The sequence below is a fragment of the Eublepharis macularius genome, chromosome 5 (genome assembly GCF_028583425.1).
Source record: "Eublepharis macularius isolate TG4126 chromosome 5, MPM_Emac_v1.0, whole genome shotgun sequence".
Classification (NCBI taxonomy): Eukaryota; Metazoa; Chordata; class Lepidosauria; order Squamata; family Eublepharidae; genus Eublepharis; species Eublepharis macularius.
The window spans coordinates 115,848,503-115,875,041 of record NC_072794.1 but is presented as its reverse complement, the minus strand read 5'-3'; the positions used below and the strand labels follow the sequence as shown (position 1 = coordinate 115,875,041).

The 26,539-nt window shown below is 41.3% G+C and overlaps 1 protein-coding gene across 5 annotated transcripts in view; it reads right to left on the bottom strand.

Moving 5' to 3' along the window:
• Window positions 1-13,110: 13,110 nt before the first annotated feature.
• Window positions 13,111-26,539, bottom strand: part of SRGAP2 (SLIT-ROBO Rho GTPase activating protein 2) — a 305,908-nt gene continuing 292,479 nt past the window's right edge. For all 5 annotated transcript variants that reach the window (XM_054979474.1, XM_054979478.1, XM_054979475.1 and 2 more), the window contains one exon: window positions 13,111-19,589. In XM_054979474.1, the coding sequence (XP_054835449.1) occupies window positions 19,209-19,589 (381 nt within the window). In that variant the 3' untranslated portion in view covers window positions 13,111-19,208. The remainder of the gene's footprint in view (window positions 19,590-26,539) is intronic.

Genomic DNA, 26,539 nt, shown 5'->3' with positions numbered 1-26,539 from the left:
GTGGACAAAACATCAGGGGGTTCCAGGCCCATTTTAGACCTCCATTCCCTAAATGAGTTTATAGTTTTCAAAAGGTTTTGAATGTTGTCTTTAAAAGATATTTTAACCCTGTTAAAATGTCAAGTTTGGTTCGTTACTGTCAATTTAAAAGATCCATTTTTATTGTTCCAATAAATATTTATAACAGAATTTCCTTTGCTTTCTATGTGGCTCTGAGAACTACCAATACAAGGTTATTCCTTTCGTCCGCTCCTCTGCTCCTTGTATCTTTACAAAAATCATGGAAGTAGTAGTAAGCCACCTCAGAGAAAAAGGGTGTACCATTTCCTCCTATCTTGACAATTGGCTTCTAGTGGGCCAGACCAGAGAATCTCTGTCCTAGCACACATCTCTGGTTCTTACTGTCCTCCACCTGCTGTACCTGAGGGCCAGTATGAAGAAGTCATCCCTGGTTCCCTGACAAAAGGTGAAATTTGTGTGGGCAGTCTTAGATTCCTCGCTTGCCCTGCCTTCCCTAGCCCAGAAAAGAGAGGGAAATCTCTCCTCACTCTGAACAAGGTCCTTTCAGATAGGCACCAAACTGCAAAACAAATTCAAAGAGGTTATGGCCTCTCTGACTCTGACAGTTCTGTTTGCCACTCATCAGAGTGTTCCATCCACACTGCCAGAAACCATACAAGCAGTTCTCTATCCCTAGGCTCATCCACAGGTCCCTGAGGTGATGGAACAACACACATAATCTCTTAGTGGGGACTTCCTTCAACTCCTCCCTGGTTCACATCTTGATCTACACAGATGCCGTTCTGTTGGGATGGTGGGCTTGTTCTGGGACCACCCAGGTTAAGGGAGCATGGTCCTCTCAAGAATCATCCATGCACATCAACCTCAATAAGGCATGCTCCAAAGGCTCTGGTTTGCCTAGTGGAAGGCAAGAATGTTCAGATATGCGTGGACAATATGACTGCCATGCATTACTTGAACAGGCAGGGGTGTACAGCTTCCCTGGCTCTCTCCTGGGAAGCCTCACTGATACAGGAATGGGCTATCCAGCACTTAGTCACTCTCTTTGCCATAAACATAGCAGGCAAGGACAATGTTCTGGCAGATGCACAAAGTTGGTCCAAATCCCATTAGTATGAATGGTCCACCTGCATGGACTTTCTCTGCTCTGTTTTTGCAATGTGGGGATATCCTACCATAGATCTGTTTGCCATAAACCTCAACAGGAGATGTGCTTGGTATTGCTCATAGGCAGGAAAGGGGAAGGCCTCTTTCGGGTACACCTTTCATATCCCTTGGTCAGGCACCCTCCTGTAATCATTACCGTCTCTTCCTCTTATGACGTTGCCATTCAGCAAGACGATGAGGGACGGTTCCGTGGTGATCGTAATAGCCCCTTAATGGTGGGGGCAAGCCTTGTTTGCCACTCTATTCCAAATTGTGCAGGGCAGAAGCTACCATTTTCCTCTAACATGACACCTGGTATGGGATAATGTGGTTCTCCACCACAGCCTGGACACTCTGAAACTGCCTGCCTGGTTAATATTCCCCCTGGACTGAATTTCTCCTCACTAGTCCAGAAGATCCTGTTGGAAGTTGGAAACCATCCTCCAGGAAATCATACCTAGCTAAATGGAAAAGATTTTCTGTTTGAGCCACAGGCAAGAACTTAAACCCAGTCTTGGCCTCCTTACCATTTGTTTTGTCCTATTTAGCCCAGATAAAGGATCAAGGTTTGGCTAATTCCTCCATTAAAGTCCAACCAGTGACCATTTCAGCCTATCATAATGATATAAATGGGAAATCTCTCTTTGCCCAGCCACAATGCAAGTCTTTCCTCAGAGGTTTATCAAACCTATATTCTCCAGTATCCAATAGATCCTCCAGTACCCCCAATGGAGTTTTTCCTTGGTTCTAATTTCACTCATGCATAAACCTTTTGAGCTCCTAGCTACCTATTCCCTTAAGATTCTGACAGTAAAACACCTTTCTGGTGGCTATAACCTCAACTAGGAGGGTGAGTGAACTACAAATCCTAAGACATGACCCTCTTTTCATTAAGATATTCACAGATAAGATTGTTCTCTGTACAAGCCTTCACTTTCTGCCAAAGGTCATCTCTGCTTTTCACTTAAATCAGGATATTCATAGAATCATAAAGTGGAAAACTACCTCCAGGGTCATCTAGTCCAACCCCCTGCACAATACAGGAAATTCACAACCACTTTCCCCACACCCCCAGTGACCCCTTTCCATGCCCAGAGATGGCAAAAAACCTCCAGTGGGCCACCACTGTGTCTTAAGAAGTCCTCCACAAAGATAGTGGGTCAAGGAACACCAGGAAGAATTTCATCCTACCCAGAAAGCCTTCTGGCTTTGGGTTTTTTTCTGATTAAAATTTACAGTGAAATCCTAAGCAGAGTTACTTCAGTCTAAGCCCATTGACTTTACTGTTAACCCAGCATTAAATGACGGAGAGGTAACAAGTGTGTGCATTGTACATTTATACATGCACGAACACCCAAGTCTTTCCAGATCAGAATTCCACATGGAAGGATCGATCTAGTCAGATTTTTTCCTGCTTTTCTTCCTGCAATTTCTCCTTTTTTGCTTTTCATTCAACGCTGGGTTAATGGTTTTAGTCAGAATGGGAGACTGGCAGCCAGCAACCTCTGCAGTCTCCCACTTTTAATTGTAAAAAATAGGAGGGAAAGAGGGCCATCCTCCCTCTACTTCCCTTCTCATGAAGGAAAAACCAACATCTAGCCCTCCCTTTCTGTGCACTTTTATGTGCAAGGACAGGCTGGCAGCCAACAGGTTTAAAAAGGGAGTCCTGGGCTGCAGTGAAGCAGAATTGTTAGCAGTCAGACCCCTCCACCCACTGAAGGGAAGTTTATAGATACAAAATCATAAACACCCTTCCTCATATAGCACAAACTCAAGGCACTGTCAGGCCTGAAATAATACAAAATGGATGCCAGCCGGGCAAGAGTACGGAAAAATATTTTAGAAGGGAGTTATAGCAGTTGGCTGATTAAAGACCCCCTCCACTCCCCAGAGAGATGTATAACTTAGGACAATGAGGCACCCAGGAAGTTCCTGATCCATCTCATCCATGCCTTACCTCACTTCCCTCACCCATTCACCTTGATGAAGCATCATCGGACGCTGTTTAGCAAACCTGGTAGCTTTTATGATCTGGTGCTCAAAGGGTCATCAAGTACCATTCACACATACAGTCTACATCAAGTAAACCCATTAAGCCTCTCCCAACTCATTATCTTCCTCCAGAAAATCCACAGAGTTTTTGTCAGCTTGCCCCTGGGAGCATTTTGCCCTGTAACTGGGCTCCCTGACCACCAGTGAGTTTGCGTGTGTGTTTTTGGATCCATACACACACACCCAAATCTGTTTGGGTCTCTTCTTCTCCATGAAATGGTGGTCATTTTGCTGCTGCCTCCATGGACCTCTATGCCTGAGACTGGTAACTATTGCCTTCTCCAAAATTTACTTTCTCCCCTCTCTGCCCTGACTTTCTCTTAAATGGTTTCACATGTTTGGTTATGTTTGGTTTTTGTACATTTGCCCTTTTATTTCTCTTTTAATAATAATCTTTCCAGTTGAACGTCTGGCGGGTTCATTTTAAGGGTTGTTTTAAGGGAGTAGTCCCCGTAAACATAGGTGGAGAATCCCAGTTACCTGCTCTCACTTGGCTCCTTCAAGTTAATTCCCCCACCTAATTAGGAGTTTGCCTATTTTGGGCAACAGAGTAGAGTAATGAGGATTCATCCCACATCATGGAAACAAAACTATAAGGTACAGGGAACCACGGCATACCAGCAGGACTCAATGGTAATAATTTATTGTCTTTGTCACTTTCATAATGGAGCAATTAAAAAAAAATTGCAGTACTGTGCTGGTTGGAAATGGAGCTTGTTCCTGCTTGTGCACTGTGCTGCCATGCTATGCTGGTGCTGCTTTGCTAGTAAGTGTCCCATCATTGTGTGTGCTCACCAACACTCACCTTCTTTGGAATCCACTGTTGTATGAGTTTTCATGTGCTTGAGGAGAAACTTATTGGATTGATGGGTTTTTGGACAATCTGGTTTTTGTTTAAGATCGAACCTCTCCTCATTTCTCCAGCTCCCCCTTTGAAAAGAACAATGTGTGCATGCATGTACAGCTTCCCAACACTCACTTTGACATGCCTTCCCCAAGCATTCCTTAGGGTCCATAAACATAGAACCCCGTTGCATGCTTCTAAACTTGATGGGTCAATGGTTTAGAGGAAGGACTGTGTTCTGTGCAATTTTGGTGCCATTGAGTGCAAAAACAGCTGCCCCACAGCTTGATTTCCCCACCTTTCCTTGAAAAGAACAGCATGCGCTTGCACATACATGGCTAATGCCCACCTTGCACACAGGCAATGGGCCGAAACTCATGAAAATGAAAAAAACCAAATAGATCTGACCTGAGCCAGCACTGCCCTAGCTGGAACAAACAGTAATGGAATGGAATTATTCCGGAACTCACCAGAACCAAAACTGAAATAGAAGTTTTCTCTGGGCACACCCTTAAAAGTTACTGGTGCTCCTTTTATCATTTGGTTTTTTAAAAAGAACCCAATGTTTTTGGGTTTTTTTAGGTTTCAGATTTTTCTGCAAACCTAGGACAATTTTCAAGTGTTAGGAAAATCTGTCTGGTCCATTCATGGCTCCAATCTCTGGATTAAAGTATCCACAGATAAGGGCTACTTGGCTATTAGTATATAAAATTCTTTGCTTTTGGGCTTTAACAAAAAAAATCAGTGGTTTGTGTTGAATTGGGGAAGGCAACAGCAAACCACCCTGTAATAAAAAAAAGTCTGCCAAGAAAATGTCATGATGCGACGTCCGCCCATGGTTCAATAATGACTCGGTCCTTTACCTTGTGTTGAATAGAATGTTGAAAATTGCAAATGTGGATTAAGATAGGGGTTTGTTATAATATGATGCCCTGTACTAAAAACCAGATACATTATTGTTCAAGCAACATTTTGAATTGACTATGAAATACTATGAAAAAGGATGTACATTGGAGAGCATTTGTAAAACTCTTGACCAGTCTGCTGCAGGAGCAGTGACTGTATGAAGGACCTTCCCATGGTGATAGCGAGCTGCGTCACAATCACTCCTTTCCTTACACCTGAAATGTTGGGCTCAGCAATACAATACCCATGTATGAAGTTGCTATATCAAAATTCATGTTGTGTTGATCACTATTTCACATAAAGACTTATTGTCCATTCTAGCAACACTCACAACATTGTGTTTCTGTTTTTTGCTCTTTGTTTGTGTTTGATGAACATGCATCTGTTCAGCCGTTTCCCTTTTGTTAATCTCTTTTCCATAATGCATCAGATTTCACTTACAATGCTGCTCCTGTTCTACTTGGTTTGTTAATGTGTACAGTACATGACTTGAACATCCTTTCTTCTTTGATTTTGGCATTTTCCAAATGGCCAAATGACAAAATATAATTCAGCAGCCAGAGGAGTTAAGCAGGGCTGGCTGTTTGGAACCTTACTCAGATTTTTAAATGAAGAATTGAAGGTCTGCTTTTTTCATTCTTTGTTCCTGAACTATAAGACCTAGAGATGATATAACCAGTGCTTAGGTTGGGGGTGAGGAAGGGGGAAGGTGCTAGTAATCGTATATAAAGTCGCACCAGTTTCCACTAATTCTCCCTTCAGGAGTTGGGACAGCCCCCTCACAAAGGTGCTGGTACTCAGTACCAGTGAGTAGCATCACAAAGAAAGACATGAATATAACCCTTACCACTCTAACTCAAATTGGGTTAAGACAATTGTTAAAGTCATTTACAGTGCCATCTTAAGCAGAGTTACACCTATCGAAGTCCATTGAACTCAATAGGATAAGAAAGGTGGTACTCTGCTTCGAATGGCTCCATTGGTGCTTTCTTTGATGAGAACCACTTACAGTAAAACTAAGATAGTATTAATGGGAAGAAGCCACAAAGATGTAAGAGCAACTCTTATTTAATAAGTGCCCATGTTAGCAATGATATAAAATCAAAGATTGTTACCCTCCAACTCAATATAAGCAATCTTGAATTTTTCACAAATCCAGTAGCTCCAATTTTTGTGGTTATTGCCTAGTAGATAAATGGCAAGGAGTTGTGGGTTCTGAATGTTTTATAAGAAATGATTCAGTGTCAGATCTATTTGGTTACCCGAACCTGTGATGCCTGCAGAATTTGGACTTCCTTCAGTAAAAGCCATTGTGATGGGGGTGGTATTTGTATACAGGCCCAAGCTTACTGTAATATTAGGGCATTTGTGGAACAGTTGCTTTGTAGTAGCTTGTTAAACTCATATGAGGCACCGCTTTTGAGTTATTATGATCTGGGCATGCAGATAGTGAGAATACCAGATTTACAGTAAAATCATAATCAGTCTTTCTTTTCTAGGCCCATTGAATTCAATAGGTTTAGAAGGGTGTAACTGCCTAGGGATTAAACCAAGTTTGAAAAAACACTGATTAGAGTTTTTATAAGTTATCTATTATGAGAATAATGTATAATTCTTACTATTTACAGTGGTACTTCATGAAAGTGGACTATTCACAAAAAGGTCTTTTCAATGTCTTATATATTCTGCTTTGAAGAAAGCACTGCAAGGTTATGCTCTTAGCTCTCTTGGATGATACTGGACTACAGACAAACTCATATTTCATACATGGGGCCAAAGAAGAATTGCAACTATCATCCATTCTGTTTTACATTGACCACTGTGTAATTCCCCTAGAGAGATCTCTGGGCGCATCTATACGTGATGCTGATAACACCATGAATAAAAGACAAAAATTGATGCTTTTGGGGAAGGGAATTCATTCATCTATGCTGCCAGGGCTGCCAGAAAGAACCTGATATTTTTACTTCCTGGGAAACCAGATAAGGGAAGAAAAGTTGTTGCAACTAGCTGAATTTCAGCCTTACGCTAGACAGCTTGATTGAACATCAAAAGCTACCTTCCTCCTCCTCCTCTCTCTAAATAAACTCCCTGGAACGTGAACACAAGGGACTTTTTCACCATAATTAAAAAAATATGACATGGTTTTTCCCTTTTAGGAAAAAAATAACAGGGAGTGAAAACTGGAAATAAACCACTATCAGGATTATTAAATACTCCTTTTTGAACCTCCCTTGAATGGGTGGTGGTGGCTAGGAGGAATGCTAGCTCTCTGTAGCCCATCTCCCTGTGCAACAGGATTACGATGAAACCTTTTGTAAAAACATTGCAGGAGGTGGTTAGTAGAGGAAGCATGGAAAGCATTAGAGGCTTCAGTGTTCATTAGTAACTAAAATTCCTTGGCTAGCCAAAGGTCAAGGCCAATGGGAGGAAGAATGTGAGTCCCCTGGAGATGGTGGAATAATACATAAAGGCTTTTGTTTTGTGTGGCAATGTGATTTGCACAGAGAGCTGCCTTCACATTTCCTTATGATGCATATGTCTCTTGGCCACTCAGATCCTTTGCAAAATGTCATTAAGGGTCTGTCCAGATGACAATGTTCCTCTTGGCTGGTTTTCTGCATCCTACTACTGGTTACCAGGCTAAAGGACCAAAATTGCATTGATGTGCAGCTAGCACTGATGTGTGCAACATTCCTTATCACTATGGCTGATAGTTTACCATTTGAATGGCCATCTGGGACCAGCACAGCCATTATCAACTCCTCCTAGAAGCAGTCTTAGAACTGATTCATCTGTTACTATTTCTAGGCATAGGATAATTCCTGGAAGATATCCACATGGCTGGATGCTTATAAAAATGTTGCATGTTACTGCTTCATGCACATAAATGGCTTTATGCACACAACTTGCTTTCAGAATCAGGTTTTCAAATCAGACTTCAAACAATACATAGGTGGTAAAGGAAAGAAGACCATGCTTATTGCTTCACATTTGTCTATAGAGAATGAATCTCTTTTGCAAGTGATTCAGTGGCAAGGAAATGGAACACACAAATCGGCTCTGAATGAGCTATTGAAGCTAATGCACGGCTGCTTCATTCATAGGTGAACTTTGCTCTCATTGATAGCAATAGGGATGTGCGCTTCGGGTTTCAGAAACCCGAACCAAATCTGAATCAACCCCAATTCGGGTTGATTTGTGATTCCCAAATTGGCCCCAGCAGAGCTGGCTTGATTCGGGAAACCCGAAGCACAGCAACCCAAAGCAATTCAGGTTGCTTCAGGAAGCTCTGTGAAGCCTTTTCCCCTTGCTGCAGCAAAAGGAAAAAAGCTTCAAAGGACTCTCTTCACGTGGCTTTCAACTGATGGGAGGGGGAAGAGGGGAGTGAAAGAGGAAAGGGGAGAGGGGGTGATCAGGGAAGGGAGATTGGCTGAGAGAAGGAGCCAGTCGCTGCAGCAGCAAGCAGCTCTTCCCTTTCTGATTGGGGGATTCTCTGGGAGGACAGTATTTTTAAAAAAATGTTTCATGGTGGGACTGTGATTTGAATGTGCTATTAATGCTGTTCCCAGAAATCCAAGAAATGAAATTTTAAAAAATTATTTTTGGTTTGTGATTCTCTGGTGTGATGTTAGAATTTGTTTCACAGTGGGGGACTGTATGTTGCAGTTTGAATGTACTGTTAATGCTGTTCCCAGAAATCCAAGAAATGAAATTTTAAAAAAAATATTTTTGGTGTGTTTTTAGTTCTGTTTTTGGAGTTTTTTTTATTTTCTGGTGTGACGGTGGGGGTTGATTTAATCTATGACTGTACATTGCAATTTAACAGTTTTTAATGTTTTTAATTTATTGCAGTTACCAAGAAATAATTTTTTTAAAATTGATTTTTGTGTGTGTGAATCTCTGTTGCGATGGTTGGCCCTATAGGGAAGCATGGAGAGTGGCTGGCCAGCCAGCTCTGGGGGTGCTGAGTTTATTGAGGGGTTTCTGCCTGTGGCCATGGATGCCACCTTCCATGTGTTTCTATTGTGGAAGTCTGGATTTTCCCACAATGGAAAGTGGGGTGGCGGTCAACCTTCTTTGGGGAACCATTACATGGCCCCTCGAAGTCCAATCTCCCTAATGCTTGGGTGATCGCCAGAGGGCAGGTAGAAGTAGGTCCCCTGCATGTTTGGTGCATTTTGCTTGCAAAATGCCACCCTCAGCCTCCTAGAACAGCCCACTAGTTTTCAACACATGGTTCAGTTTGGTTTGAATTCAATGGATGGTTCTCTGGAGTGAAGTTGATCCCCTTTCATCAGTTTGGCTGCACTGAGGGAGGTTGTTCATTAGTTCACTTCTAGTTGCTAACTCACTTGCTTCATATGGTTTTGGTGTGAATTTTTAATCCATGAGATTGATCTCCCAACCCTTCTATGAGAGGAGGGTTGGGAGAGAGTCCCCTGCAAATTTGATGTTATTAGGGAAGAAAATGACTTCCCCAGACCCCCAGATAGCCGGGAGCAGTGTTTCCCATTGGAAACAATGGCCGAATCTTCTCTAATAATCCCGAATCAGTTTAAATACCTGAACCCAAAGTGGTTTGCCACTTCGGGTTCCAGGTTTACCAGAATTTTTTTCCTGCTCTGGGTAAACCAGAAGCAGGAAACCCGAATCTTTTGGGGTTGCACACCCCTAGATAGCAACTGCTGATTCAGTATACAGGTAGATCAAGGTAGATGGTACCTCAAAGAATTTCAGAAGCAAAGATCATGCAGTCCCTTGCTCCTAAACTGAAATTAGTATGGAAAGTAACTTCAGATTAAGGACATAAACTTAAATGTAAAGATGTGTATGCATAGGGGTTGGGGGTGGGTGGGTTGCATCCACCAACTCCAATATTCAGCTTTCAAATAAAAATCCTAGTACTTATAGAGAAAACAAAGTAAAAATTCACTGTTCTTCCCACTAGAAACCAGATATCACAGAGTACATTACAAAGTTATTTTATTGGACTCTTCTTCAAATTCCATCTGTGTTGATCAAAGATATATTAATCATCATATTTTGGGTATCTACAGTTCCTCTCCCCACCAGCATTAACACAAGAAACTTCAGTTAAAGAAATGAAAGTGCCAATTTCCCACATATCTTCAACTCCTGCACTCAAGAGGACTAGCACACTTGCAATCTTGCTGAAGTTCAGGAAATGTGTAAGGCACAGCTCTTCCACAAAGCTTTCTTAAAGTGAAAGTAATTTTGGTAAAATTGTTGCAGTTCTGTTTAAATTGATGGCAGTGTTTTTATTTGATTGTATATAATTTTGTTGATACACATGTGATAACCCAACTTAAATCTATGGAGAAAGATGGCATATAAATATTTTAATAAATAAATAAATAGCATGCTGTATTCAAGAAAGTCAGCAAATTCACTCAGTTTATGCCTTGAAAACAAAGGGTTCTAGAAAGGATCAGATAGGTTGAAAAGGCACTGGAATGCTTTGACCTCATACATTTAAAGCAACCTAAGAGCTCCTGCAGAAAAGGATTATAATCACAGAATGTCCAAAGATCCACTAACCACTATCAGCCACACATTCAGGCATACTTAGGAACTTACACTTGAACCTTAGAAGCAAAAGTTTACATCTCACCCTTCTGCTCCCAGTCAAACATACTTACTTTTAACTCATTCAATTCCTTATATAAGGAAGTAATCATCTGTTAAATGATGGACAGCCAGATACTGATCCCCAAAATTCTGCATGTTTTATCAGGTTACGTACTTTTAAAATGCCAACTTCCAGCTTGGGCTTTTACAAATAATTGTGCATGCTTTCACGGAGTCTTGATTCAAATACCATGTCCTGGTTAGAGATGGGCATGAACAGAAAAAAACCCCAATATGATGTTCATTGTCATCCACAAATAGTGACTCACAAACAACCATGAACATGGCCCTGTTCACGAATATGTTCGTGGTTGGCTGTTCATGGGGGCCAGCAGGCTCTCCTCCAGCCATCATCCAAGTCAAGATCCCTACTGCACCACTCCCAGAAACCTGACCTGAGCAGGCACCAAGAAAGGTACCAATAATAAATAAATAGCTTGGCCCTAGAGCCTGGCAGCAGCTCTGGAACTTGAAGGGGTAGATCCCTACTGCACCACTCCCAGAAACCTTACCTGAGCAGGCACCAGGAAAGGTATCAATAATAAATAATAGCTTAGCCCAGAGTCTGACAGCCCTGGAACTTGAAGGGGTAGATCCGCATCCCACCACACACAAAGAAAATTCAAGCTCCAGTGCACTCTCTCTATCAAAATGCCAACAGCAACTCTCTCCCTCTCCACTGTCTGCAAACTAAGCCAGAGCTGGGAGCCCCCTCCCCCCTGCTCTTTGCTCCCTTATAACAAATTTGGAGCTCCACACTTGAAAGGAAGCCCTGCCTATCAAGCTAAATTGGGCTTAGATTGGGGTTTCCAGGGCAACAGCAGGAGTTCAGACAGAGTTCAGACAATCCCTGCCTGAGTTGCCAAGGGAATTGATTGCAGGTGCCAGACTGTCTGGCTTGACCAGCACTAAGGAACAGCAATGAACAAGGCTTGCAACGACCACCTGTTCGTTTAGAATGGGGCCTTGCGAACAGCTTGTTCGCGAACAGCAGATTGGGCTGTTCGTGGCTTTTTTTTGTTCGTATTGCTGTTCGCGCCCATCTCTAGTCCTAGTCTAGCCCTGAGTTCTACTAAAGGTAGTGGAGCTAGACTCTTAAGATTTAGTGGACACTTGCAGGGTGTGTGGTAAATGTAGGAGGAACTAGTCAACTTCCAATTAAGGGTGTTCCGTGTAAGCATGAACAATATGAGCTTTATCATATATTCCTCTTCTCAGACATTTCAGTACATCCAAGCACATCCCCTCTTATTATACTGACTTGTAGGTTCTCCTTCCCCTTCACTGTGCACATAATGTGCTTGGTGCTGAATCCAGACAGTATTTAATTGGGTCATGGCATACTAGCTTTGTTATCTAGCAGATACATTTGGAACTTCATATCTATTTAAATATGGAAAATACTGTATTGGGAGCTAGCTGTATATGATAGCACAATTCTAGGTTTTATTCTTGTGCATCTAAATGTAAAAATAAAGAGTATTCATTAGGTGATAATGAAATGTACACTGTGAAGAGTTCTAAAATTCCTCAGCAGGAAATGCTAGGCTTCTTTACCAGGCTTGCTTGTTACTCTAGGATTAATTTTACATAGAATGTGTGTACCTATATTCAGAAATAACTTGAGGACATAACAGCTTATGCTTGTCTATGTTAAAGACTGATTCCTTCTGCTTCAGAGTATGTCAGCCATGCTTTCCCTTATCTAACAAAAAGGGAAATGCATATTTTCATATAAGCATGACTTCCTCAGGCATTATATAAAAGGCATGGCTGTCAAAATGCAAAGCTGCCATTGCAGAGTCAGACCATTGGGCCACCTAAGGAGCAAACCTAAGCAGGTCTACTCAGAGGTAAGTCCCATATTATTCAATGAGGCTTACTCCAAGGAAAGTGACTTAGCTAAGCATTGTTTCATGTTCACTGCTAGTAAAGAGAAACCCTCTCAAGTAAGCACCATCTATCTGAGATCCTGTAACTGGGGATACCAGGAATTGAACTTTGAACTTCCTGCTTCAAAGCACGGGCTCTGTCACCAAACCAGGGGCCATCCCTATAACAGGCCCTCATCTTTCCCCTATGAAGCGCAAAGAGAGGAGAAGACAAAGCAACCCTTGTTTCCACTTACCCCAGTAGACTACACAGTGAGAATTACTATGGAGAGAGAGCTCCCTATGGAGCACACCACACCATTTCATACTAGAGGAGAAATAACAATTTAATACATAGAAAGCTAGCATATTAGTGTAAAGTTAGGCTAAAATGTTTTTCCTTTGATATGGTAGTTTCCGTGGGAGCATTATGTGTAAACCAATCACACTTCCTATATTGTTGATTCAGAATCCTCAATTTTTACAAAATGTATACTTCCTTAGTTGCCCAGTATGGAATATCCTGGTACAGTGTTTGCACAGATCTGCTTAGAACACAGAGGCAGTTATCATCAAAGAAGCTACATTATTCTCCTAAACAGAGTAGACATCACACAGTTTTGTTCATAAGTCAGCACTTCCACCATATCCAAACATTTATTTTTTCAAAACTATTGCTAATGACAACAGATATATTTGTTTCCCTCCATATGGGTTTAACAATTCCAACACATTTACTCCTCTAATACTGTACAATACTGTACCAAAAAGAAAGAAGAGATGTACCTCCAATATTGTACATAGTAGTATATACAAAGTACAATTTTACAGGTTTTCTTTTTTTGCTTTGAAAGGAAAATATATACACCATATATATAGACTGGTGTAAAAGATAAACAAATTGCTTTTAAACAAGAACATTTCATTCCAAATCCATTAAAACAGCTATTAATTTTTAAAAAACCCAAATAATCTAATGCACTGAATGAACCCAAACCTGACTTTACAGGATTAGATTGTAAAAACACATATTACTGAAGATTGCTGCTAGATTGTGCAATTGAATTGTTACATACAGTAGAATCAAGACATTGCTGCCATTCCTTTTCAAAAATATATGCTTCAGCCCTTGCTGTGTTTTGGCTATATGAATGGATTATGGTCTGTCCTTTATGTTTCCCTTTTCCTATTTTAGTATATTGCTCTAACAATTTGGCACCCACAAAGCCCTGGTTAGGCAGATGGCAGCCATCTATCTCCAGAAAGAGAGAGAAACATACAAGTCTTTTTAAAAATTATTGTAGTGCCACAATAACTGAAGGTCTACTTTCCAATGTATAGAAATGTGCCCTAATAGATTCGGGGGGGGGGGGCAGGGGGAGAGCAGCGCATCTTAGATCCATTAAAAAAGTCTCTACAGCCCCCAACTCCAATACTTTCAAGATGAGCTAAGATTAATGCAATTTTTTTCACTGAAGCAGATGAACTGGAAAGTTACTAGAACCTTTGAAAAGTAGCCACTGCACGTGCATAACTGTTAATTTGTGCGGTACCCAGCAGACAGGTAACAGCTTTTCATAAGCTTTGTGCGCTCCCTAGCATCATTCATTATAATAATTGGAGCTGGGGAAATGTTTTTGTTAGTAAGTAATAAGGAAGAATTCTCACCATGATTAAATGTTTTAGGATTCATCTACTTAGATATGAGAGATATCTGGCACCACATCCACACTTTTGCTTTCAAAAGCAGCATGTCATCCTTTCAAAAAAACCAATGACATTGCAGCCTGAGGATGCCCAGTATGAGGCTGCCCTCTGAGTGAGCAGGTCCACTATATGGTTTTTTAGAAACAAACTTACAACCAAAGCAGACCAGGTTCTGTTGTCTTCCTGTTTCTTAGGCATTTCCTTCATTTTAAGTGTCATCACAATCTTCATGAAAATATTGTACCCTATAGAATAATTACACATTTGTAGCCTATAAAGTTTTACCCCAAAAGGCATTCAGTCATTTGGGTTTTGATCCTGAAAGCAAATGAATTTAAAGATAGGCAGGTTCTAAGTAGATGCCCCAAAATGATATTTTATTTTTTCCAGTGACCAAAATTTGGGAACTGATAGCTTGGGAGTCATGTCCAACCCATTGAGGGATATTGTTAGGCTACTAGCTGCAAACTGCTTCCACTGAGTCCTCTGGCAATTGCTTTAAAAAGCAGGAAAGAGGAAGGCAAGGAGACATTCTTGCCAGGCAGAGAAGAGATTCTTTTCCTGATTAGATATATTTCTGCTTTCTCCCTTTCCCAAAGGAGACTTGAGACAGAGTGTTCGGGGTGTATGCATGTCTCCTCTCCCTGGCAGTCACCTGCCTTTATTTCAGAGTGTGAGCATGGCATGGGGTATGTTCTTAGCCCTTTATCCCCAACATTCAGTGTGGTCTGCAGATGACTATTACTGTCAGTCAGAAACAGTTAGCAATCATGGACTCTCAAAACACTGGATACTTTGCGGTATGTAATGCTCTGTCTGTACAATGAATACAGTCTAGCCAAAGTTACAGATGTGATATTATATTCTGTTATGTAGAGTAGGATTGCTAGTTCCTGCTTGGGAAATTCCTGGAGATTTGGGGCCAGTTTTTGAGGAGAGCAGAAGGGGATGTGAGTCTGTCCTCCAAATCTGCCATTTCCTTCTAGTGAACTAATCTCTGTCATCTGGAGATCAGTTGTAATTCCACATCTCCAAGTTGCCTGAAAGTTGGTGACTCTAATACACAAATCTTTACAGGATAAAAATCCTGTATCCATATGGGTGGCTGGAAAAATCAGGCAAGGAACCAGTCAGGATCCTGTTCTAGGAAAAGTTAATTAAAATATGAACCACAAACCATTGTTGCTGCTTTGCACTGTCATCTATACTTTCTGCTAGTGTGTGTGTTTGGGAGAGAGGGGCCTGTTAACTAGACAAAATACCGTTCAGACACTTTATAGTAACAGAATGAAGTTTCGTCCACTTATCTAACAACCTTTCACAGTCATTGAACATACAAGATACTTTCCTTCATGGTCACAGTATTAATATCCAGTGCTATTCCATGCAGTCAGCAGAAATATGTGGGTGATTTTTTTTAATTGGTTGTCGTTCAATGGACTGAGATGTGAACTAAGCCTAGAGGATCACAAGGACTTTTAAATCACCACAGATTGTAAAGGAGTTACAACTTAATAAGAATTAAATCTTGTTTATAATTAAGCAGCCCACAAAACTCAGCTAAGAGAAATGAGATTGTTACAGCCATGTCACTGTTGCAGATACTCTGAGAGATAAACAACAGAAGTGCTCTTTTCACCATCTATTAAGTGGCAATCCCGTAGAAGATGGTGAGAAAACAAAAATGCCTGGCTTGAGTTATAAACATTTTGCTTACTATTCCCTTGACACAACACAGGTAAAGTTGTAATTCCTGGTCAGATTTAATATCCTTTTTGAATTGAATACCTTAGAGAATCTACTAGTTCTCCATTATACTAACATTCTATGGGCATATCTCCACTACACTTGAAAAGCTATTCCCTTTTCTCAAGGAATTCTGGTATACATAGTTCTGTTGTGGAAGGAACAGGAGGGATGGGTCTCTAAAAGAGTTTTTAGTTCTTCACCAACTTAGATTCTCCAGGATTCTTCAAGGAGAAATCACAGCAGTTAGTGACATAAAATCTACAGCCTGGGTTCTGCGACTGCATTCCATGTACACTGTCAGAGGAGCATCCTCCCTCTGCTGCTAGCACTTCTGCGTGTACAAGACCAATGTTTTTCAATAAGCCCTTACACAAGTGGAAGTGCTAGCAGAAGAAGCGCACTGTGCAACAGAGGCTGTCCAGTGCATGAAGAATGCACTCATAGGATCCAGGCCAGTATATGTTTGTAGGTATGCTATAAATCTCTCTTCAGTAATAAGTCCACCAGAAGCATCTGGAAACCACCTCCCTTTCTGGAAATGCAAGGGCATGGGAATCTTGGTAAAAGTAACAGATGGCAAGTTATCTGACTGAGAAGTCTTGAAACTGGGCAAATCTAAACCAATTTAAGTATTTATTTCCTGGAAAAAAATTGCTTGCAGTTTGTTTATGGAAGGAAAATACTTTACATATATACATTTGCAATATAAGATCATTTGAATTCCAGTTGGATGGCACACAATATGTTGTATACTCTCTAAGTTTTTGCTACACTTGTCAGTAGGTTCTCCCATGTTGAGGTCAGCAAAACAGCAAAGTTACATATGCAAGGACTGATGATAACATTTTAAGACATGTTAAAAAATTACCAGTTTTTACTCACAAACCCAAATATTTTGGAAACCAGAATGAAAGTATTGTTCCATAGTGCCTTGGTTGGCTGAGCTGCTCTTCTCTGGTACAAGGCTTGGCAGACAAAATAAGGCATTGCTAACATGCTTAATTAGTGTTCTCTGAAGTAGCTCTTTTGCTCACCCCCATTCCATCTCCACCAACCTGTAATGACAAAATGCTAGAACTAACAATGTCTGAGGCTAAAGGCTATTTCATGCCAAGGATAAGTTGAACAGGTATGTGTGTTTACCTATCACAGTGCTGAAGGAATGGGAGAAATTGTTCCTATCTAACATGCCACATGGTTAAGACCGGCACTAAAGCTCTAATCTGGCCTAAGAGCTGGAACTCCTATTGTGATTTGATAAACAAACAAAAAATCCAGTAGCTTTGCCTGATTGAAACGCTAATCTTAAAAAGAAAGAAAGAAAGAAAGAAAGAAAGAAAGAAAGAAAGAAAGAAAGAAAGAAAGAAAGAAAGAAAGAAAGAAAGAAAGAAAGAAAGAAAGAAAGAAATGGATTCCTGGATTACAAGTCTCTCTTATCCTGAGAGCTAATGATCATATTGAAGTGTCAGGTCTCATTCCCTTGAGCCAGCCAAGATCCAAGTAGAGGTAAAAATGCACACTTGGACTATGGGTCAGTGTTTCCAAAAGGAAACAACTAGTAAATGTAAAAGAACAAAACTGCCTCTCCAATCTTTCACAAGGTTTGCTTTCTACCACTGATTGTGAGATTGTCAAATTTTCTTTAAAATTTCATTTAAAAATTTATGTAAGAAGATTAAAAGAAAATCTGAAATGACCACTGTCAGTTTGTTCACAGAAGACAAGTATCTTGTTTCTATTAAAATATCAGTTATTAACTATTCCATTCATAAAACCACAAGAAAAGAAATTGTACTCAGACCTGTAACATGAAAGATAACACATTTCAGTTTCTTATTTTGTTCTTAGTTGAGAATCAAAGAAGTGTGCTAGCATCAGAATCCATTTTAATTCAGAGTCCCTTTAGACGGTGACATAAGAGGCAGAGGAACTTGGTTGCTTTGGAAGTATGCATTTCCTTTTTAAAATGTTAACCAGTGTGGAATATAAATTCCCATTCAATGCAAGCCATATAGTCTGTTGGAACTTTGAACAATTATAATCTATCATGTAAAAACCCAGATAACTAAGACAATTTATTTGACTATTGATAGAGTGCATGGAGACATGGTGATCTACACTGATATATACTGCATCGCCGACTTTCTCCATATCCCTTGACAGATTTTATTCACTTTTTATTGCCATCCTTCAAGATCACAGTAGGACGAGCAACAAGGTGAGATGGGAGGAGAAAAGAGGAAAAAGACTGGGCCAAGCTGCTAAATGTGACTATCAGAACTAGATTGGTCAAAACTGGTGGAGCTGGGCTTCAGCCCATCTCATCTTACAAAAACCAGCATAGATGTTCATATTTGGAAATGCCACAAGAAGGAGAACGAACACCTGCTGGTTTGCAAAACTCAACTCTTTTTTTCATGTCCTCTTCCAAGTCTGTCTTAGAGAAAGAGTTTCAACTTTTCCTTTCAAAGCTTATGGCTGCTTTCCATTCTGGAAGCATCAAGCAAAGATGCAACCAAGGGTGTACTTAACCATGCAGCAAACTCTGGTACTCCTCAAATCTCCATAACTTCAGTTTAACTTTAAATGAACACATGCATAGGTGTACACATATGTGCCTCAACAAAGCTGAGACTACACTTGTGAGACACTATTCATGATTTTTTTAAAAAAAAAACACAGAAAACACAGAACGCGTTTCTCTGAAAAGAGGCAGACTGTAATGGAAACTCACTAGGCCTTGTGGCACCAGCAATGACTGTAATAATGCACAAAAATAAGGCCCAGGAACACCCAAGTCCACTTCAACCAATAGGACCAAATGCACACATGGACGAACAATGTTGCATTTTTCCCTGTAGTGACTGAAAGATAGAAGTCCTTTCTACCAGCCTTCAAAACATGAGGACACTGAAGTTCTCTCTCAGTGGTCAGACACTTGAGTAATTTACTGTGAAGAGACTAACCAGCTCTGCCTTTTCCTCACTGATTCCCACAGTGACCAGAGATAAGACTTCCTGCGTCTTAGAGTATCCAAAGTTGTGATGCTTTTAGCATCACTGAAGAGAGAGGTGCGAAGTGAGGATTAATTAGCTGAAGCTTTGCTGCTGGGGGAATAACCCTGGCTATAGCAACTTTACAAACTAATCTTCAGTAGAAGTTCAAGACTAGTTAAATAAAAATTGTAATGACTTCGTAACTGGGTCCTCTTATCTGAAAGCAAACAAACAAAAAGATATATTCACAGTAGGACTTCAAGTTCAAACAGTACAGGACTTGTCAGTAGACTGCTGAGATGCTGAGGAAACTGCAGGGCTTGAGGTGGCTGTTTTGGGGAAAACCGCTGGCTTGGGCCTGGTTGCTGGAGGTTTGACCTGGGCAGCTATTTTGACAGGTTTTGCTGGCCTGAAGGTGCAGGGGATATCACTTGCTGTACTGGCACTTCGCTGGAAAGCTGGTTCAGAGTCCTTGAGGATCTGAGTATGCAAAGGGCTGGAAGGCTCTGACGTGGGAGCCACAACAGGGGAGGTTTTTAGTGGCTCCAAGGTGTCAAGGACTACATCGGGTGCATGTTTCACATTGCTTTGCCGCTCCAGTTCCCGCAGTTCATTCAGAGCAGAGTTCATAGTAGCTTCAATATCCTGCAGAAAAAGAAGTCAGAAGGGATTACAGGAGCTAGAAATCAGCCTGACTAATTCTCTGTGAGGAAAATATTGAGCAAAGCCATGGTTACATTCGGAAGCAGACTCCCACTGTCTTCAAAGACACCCAGGAAAGCAATGGCATTATGGCTACCCAAAAGAACAGGGCCAATAAGGGCACAGTACTGGGAGGACTGCCTGGATGACTCTGCCTGAATAACTACACTGTTGGTCTGCAGTCATATAGGGACACTTCTGGAATGCCGCCTTTCCCTTCGGAGCAGATGAACTGTCACAATGCAGCATCTCCAGCTGCACTGCAAAATTTTGTTTTCTGATAGACTTGCCAAATGCGATTTTTCAAGCACCACAATCAATGTATTTGTACATTTTATTTAGTTATTTAACTTATATACTGCTTCTCCACCATATTTTGTGCTCGAGGCAGTTTTACAGCATACCTATAAAAACTTTAGTTAAATAATGTAAATACAAACATTAAAATTGGTAGTACAATAATATAATTGGAATATAAACATTAAAAACCAAAAAATACAATAGAGTACAAACATTAAAACATCAGCTAGTTATCTTCACTGTGGCAGTTGCATGTGTCATGGCAGGGATGATATGGCATACACCTATGGTCCTCTTGCTGAAAAAAACCGTTGTACTGGACATCTCAGTCCCTCGATTATTATGTGATATGGGCAAGACAGGAAAGTCTGTGGACAGGTACCACCGCACCTATGTGATTGTGTGACATCACGCATGACCCAATTGAGCTCTCCATCTCCTTAACCTTAGGGTTGGGATGGGGGAGCAGTATTCAATGTGCAACCAACCTCTCACAGTTCACTGCTAGAGACTGGTAGCACACTGAACACTGCTCCTCCATCCACCCCTAAGGGTAAAGGGATGGAGCGTTCAGTTGGGTCATCTGCGGTCACACACAGACACATAGGTGGGCTGGTGCTACATTACCCTCACTCCATGATTATTATCAACAGCGTGCTGTTTTTCAACCCTTGAGAATAGAGCAGAGCAGATTAATGGCCTATAGAAATCTGACCTTTTCTTTAAAAAAAAATTTTTTTTTAAAGCTGTGGTAGGACTGTTGACTATATATGTGCTGCTATGTTTATTAAAAATCAGTAGTCACAGCACTTCTGTCAAGAGCAAGTGTCAATCAATTCCATTGACCTCTGAGCAAAGATTTGCAATTATGCTACCTGCAATCTCCAACATGTTTACTGCTGCTTTGAAGACAATAGTCCTGATAGCTGGCAAAAAGCACTGGCATTCTGACAAATAACAACTTGTCTTTAGTACGGAACAATGATCTTCTGATACTGAGTATGAAAATGTCCATACTATATGACTAATGAACAATACTCACTTGGCACAGGCACATATTAGTACCGCTTCATTCAAGGTATTTATGTACCAAATGGATCAACCTATTCTGTGGTACTTATCCCAACACTTTTGGAAGAACTATGAAAAACGATGCTCCACAATGGACACTTCTCTCTTACTCTACATTAATGAGGACAGAAATAATGCAAGAGACAAAAGGGTCTGTACGAGAGTAGGAACAAGCATCAAACCAGTTGGTTTTTTCCCCCTTTGACTGAACTATAACCTATACATGTTTATAAAAGTGCAGCTATGGATGCAGCCTTGATTGGTGCAAGAGGATTCCTGGAGAGCTGAAACAATTTAGCTTTTCCATGACTCACAGCTTGGCTACATTTTGATCTCCTCAGAGGCCTTTTAAAGCCCACAGGGAAGTAAATCAGTCAAGGAGGAAGAACTAAAGAATGGTCATCCAATGCCTCCGAACCCAATGTGAAACATTTTAAAGCAAAATACAGATGTATAAAAGATACTGCTGTTAAATGGAAGATGATTATTTCATAGCGTTTGAAATGACACCTGAAAGGACATGTAAAGGGAGCTCTAATTCAATGTAATGCATCTTTATTTTATTGACTATACTCCTCGGTGGAAACAATGAATTATATTCTGGCAGAAAGAGAAGAGTGATTAAAAGCATAGTTTAATTGACAGACAAAGAGATAGATATATGCCATTCAAAGCACAGCATGAGAAGATGTCAGTGTAATATGAACCAAAAGGCACTTTCTTATATTTACCAGGACTTCACTGAATAGATGACAAGGGCAAAGAGTCAGATCTTCAGCTGTGGACACAGCAGACATTATGAAAGTGCAGTTGGGTTTTGTCCAAGCTGCTCAGTATGGCAGCAGGTCACACTACAATCTGACCCATAGTATCAAAGAGCCTGAAATGCCCTGTAGAAAGTGCAGCATCAATTCCAACATGCAATTGCATGCTCTCAGAATAAGCAATATAAGAACATGCAATGAGCAGCTTATGTATTAGAGGTCTGTAAATTTTGCTCATATTAGTATAAGAACTGGACAAGAACAGTTAGAACTATATGATAATGATAAGCATGTCTACAGAAGGAAATGTGTACAGGAGAATATTTCTAAATTTTTTGCCTGCTTATTTGGAAGTACAGACTTCTGGAGAAATACCATTATTTAAACTCTTCAAAGAATTATCTGTTAATATTGGTGAGACATTAATGGGATTTCTTCCAACATTTTATATGGTATTTTACTTTTTGGAATTACTGATTATGTGCTTTGTTTCAAAAATGTACTAAAACCTACCCTGAGCCCTGATGAGACTAAAACAAGATAAACAGCTAAATGAATTGTCCAGACAGACATCTGAAGGTAATAGATTGGGCCATGGCCAGGAGCTAAATATTAAAGAGCTATTAGACCTTATTCTATGAGATGCCATTTGGCATCTGACATCCTTGTGCTTTTCTATTCTTCCAAGAAAACAAGTTACAGCCGTCTGCCTAACTCTGCAGTATGAGAACAAGTGTTCCTGAATTTTATAGAGATTGCCACACACTGAAAAGCAAAAGACTTGGCCAAGCATGCAAATACATCTACAATCAGAGAGGAAACCAAAGACAAAAGTCTTCCCACTGTATTGAAGTAGGTAGTATAACACCTCCTGGTTCCCAAATTCTTGGGGAATAGAGGTCTATGATGTGAACAAAATTACAGAATTGGGCCTTTATTCTGCAATGAGCTAAGCAAGTGAAATTAAGCACAATTTCTGCAGGGGACCTGAAACATTTTCACAGGCTTGTGTGCCCCTCTGGATTAATAGTACACATTTTTTATTCTATCAAGTCTTTTCTGAGAACAGTGTTCATGTCAAATGGTCAAAGGGAGGGATCTCACATCTGGGTAGACATATCCTGACAAAAGCTATTGTATTAGCTTTTATGTTAACTAAGCCTGAACATTTCAACACTCAACCTCCAAGCACAGGTGTATACACAATGATGCAAACATCCTATATTCCTGCCAACAGAAACCAACCCTGAGATCTGTTTTGTTTGAGGGTAACTCCTTATCACAGCTTGAAACTCTGAAGAAACACTTAAGAACTAAAGAGTGGTTAGGGAAACCCTGGACTAACAGGCCAGGTTGCTTTTGTTTAAACTGTGTTCTTTCATGAACCTTCAACCCCTAGCCACAGTCAAACAAACTCAAATGAACTGTTGGAGGCTTTAAACACTGATAACACCCTGCTTTTCATACATTATAGACTTCACAAAGGGCTTACTACTATGTTCACTGCTTTGGAACAGCAATGTTTTCAGAAACAGACTCCTGAATCTGTAGGAACACAGCCACATACAATATATTAATACTGTATGCTTTCATATTACTTGTCAAAAAACTTACATACAATTATCCCAAATGACTTGGGTGAAACAAAGTGCCATTATCAATCATTACAAATAATAGTACCAACAGTAAAAAAGCCACAAAGTAAAGCCATAAATCACAATACAAGATAACTGTACTGCCCCAAACAGTGCAGTAGTTATGATAGTTCTGAAACTCTCTTCTCCCAATTGTTCGTCTCATAAAAAGTCCTACATTATAAATGGTAGAAACAGAAAAATTGGAAAACAATAGAGATTTTAAAGTAGACGTGTTTGCATACACTGCTCACCAAGGTTCAAAACATGGAAGGTAATTTAATTAATTTATTAGATTTCTTGCCTGCCCTCCCCACAGTGGGCTCAGGGTGGGTCACAACATTAATAGTATTACAATAGGATTCGGTTTCATTTTCCCGGCCATGTCGGACGTTCCTCTCCACAGGTCCGGGGGGAACTGCCTGAGCAGCCTGACTGGGCGGTTGACCCGCGAGGGTTAACCTCCAGGACTCCCAGTGAGGGAGCCTGGATCCGGGGCGCCGCGGGAAGAACCCTCTGGAAGTAATGCAGGGGGTAAATTGCCCGCTTGCTCCAACGGAGGCCGGCAGACTTGCGCAGCACTCCGTGTGCTGCCGGGGCATGGAGAACGGCAATAAGCAGATTTAAGGTGAAAGCCTGTAAGTAAGCGAATCCCTTCTGATTCTTAAGCGTATGCGAAGGATTGGTGGGAGCTGAAGCTAAGAAGGCGTGGATTTCTTCCCCCTTTACTGAGTTTCGGAACTCAGTTGGCGTCCCACCCCCCCAAGATGGCGACGAAAAAGCAGAGCCCAGCAATGAGTAAATCGGTGATGGCGACGCTACAGGGGAAGGGGGAAACTTTGGAAGAGTTGGTGAGACGAGCAGTTTTCAATGCTGTGCAGCCCTTTGTAACGAAACTGAATGAAATGGGGCAAAAGGTTGATTCAGTGGAGAGCGAGGTGAAAGCCATTAAAGAAACAGTGACCGGAGCAGAGCAGTCTGCGCACGAGAACGCAATACTCATGAAAGCAACAAGTAAGGAAGTGAAGCTTTTGGAGAATCAAATAATAGGATTGCAAGTGGACCGTGCCCAAACGGTATTGCGTCTTCAGAATGTAAAAGAGGAGGAAAATGAAAATTTAAAAGATGTGGTGTCTGGACTTTTGGCGACATTCGCAGAGGCAACTAAAGAAGAGTTAAAAAGCGACATCTTGGAGGTCCGGCGGACGTCTTCAAAGTATGTAATGAAGCGGCAGCTGCCTCGCGAGATTATTATTGACTTTTCATCTAGGAAGACTCGGGACACCATTTTATATAATTCGTACAATGTGGACTTGGATTATTTGGGCAACAAGGTTAAAATTTTGAAGGATGTTCCATTTTTGGCTCGTAAAAGAAGATTCAAGTATAAAGGACTTGTGGCTTTCTTGAGGAAATGTGATGTGAAATATAAATGGTTGTTTCCAGAAGGCGTTTTGTTTAGTTATAAGGATCAAACTTATAAGATTACATCGGAAGCCCAGCTGACAGACTTTTTGTTCAATCATCAGGAGTTCCATCAAGATGAACGTCCAAAGTCTGAAGGAGAAGGTGGGGGGGAGGAGAGAGCGGGCACAGATGCTTCAGCTGCGCAGAGAGAATTGAGACTGAGACGCAAGGGGGGGGGAAGAAGATCTGATCCTGAATATGACTTGTACTGTATAAGACCTACTAATCTGATCGCATGTTGAAAGTTAACTTTTAAGAAAAATTACAGCATGGAGGGAATACAAGAGATGTAGTGTAGTGTTTATTGTTTGTATGTTGCTCTTCCCCCTTTCCCAGCCCCCCTCCCCTTTCCCCCCCTTTTTCCTTCCCTTGTATCTTTGTAGTTTTTTGTAGTTTTCTATGTTAGATATTAAAAAATAAAAATTTTCAAAAAAAATAGTATTACAATAGCATTAAAATACAATACATAATAATAAAAATAATACAAAAGTTAAAAACCCACATCCAAGGGCGGTGTTTCAGTGTTTGCAGACAATACACTCCCCTCAGTTATCATGGGGTAGGGCAGGCAAGTTATAAAGTACGTTAGTTGACAGGCAGACCAAGGCCACAGGAGAGAGGCCGACTGGGCAGTCTGCCCATGCCTCAACCACAACCGTAGGTCTGGCAGAACTGTAGCAAGTCCCGCACGGCCCTAGTCTCGATGGACAGAGAGTTCCACCAGGCGGTCAAGGCTAGGCCAACATCCTTGGGATGTTCTTGGTAACAGAGACAAGTAATTAAAGGAAGTGGGAGAAGCTGATACAACAATAAAAATACCTTCATGTACTGCTCTTCTAGATAGATTAATGCCCCACTTAGAATGATGAACAAAGTCAGTGTTATTATTATCCCCACAATACAGCTGAGGAGCTAGGGCTAAGAGGAATGGCTTACCCAAGGCCACCTCTGAGCTCATGGCAGTAGTCGGATTCAAACCAGCAGAGTGCTGATTCACATCTCAGCCACTTAATCACTATGCTACAGCAGCAGATATCCAAAGGAAGAGTCATACAGCCAGCGGCGTAGCGTGGCTTTAGGGTGCTCAGGGCAGTGACAGTTTCTCCTGCACGCACGCTCCTGGGCCTATGCAATGATGTCACTTCTGGTGACGTCATCTGGCAAGCTGCAGCTGCAGCCCCCCCATGCATGGCAGCGAGCTCGGCCAGCTTGGTGTCCGGCCGAATGCGAGCAGTGTGGCTGCTCTCCCAAAGGGCGCAACGCAGTTGCTCGCTGGGCGCTCAGCTGGCTGTGGTGGCATGAGTGACTGCGCTGCACCCTTTGGGAGGGTGGCTGTGCTGCCTGTGTGTTGCTGGCTCGCTGGGCGCTGAGCCAGCTGAGCTTGCTGCGGTGGCAGCAGCGCAGACGTGCGGGGGGGGGGCATCCACGTCTTGCGCCCCTCCAAATCCTGTGCCTGGGGCGACCACCCCTCCTGTCCCCGTCATGCTACGCCACTGCATACAGTATGCATATGATACAGAATAAAATCACACCTTCTAAACCAACAAAAATGTGCCACTGGACTCCTGTTTTATTTTGCTGCTACAGATTATTATAGTTACCCATCTTGTACTCTACACAGGTGATAGTCCTTTTTACTTCCAGAACTATGGATAGT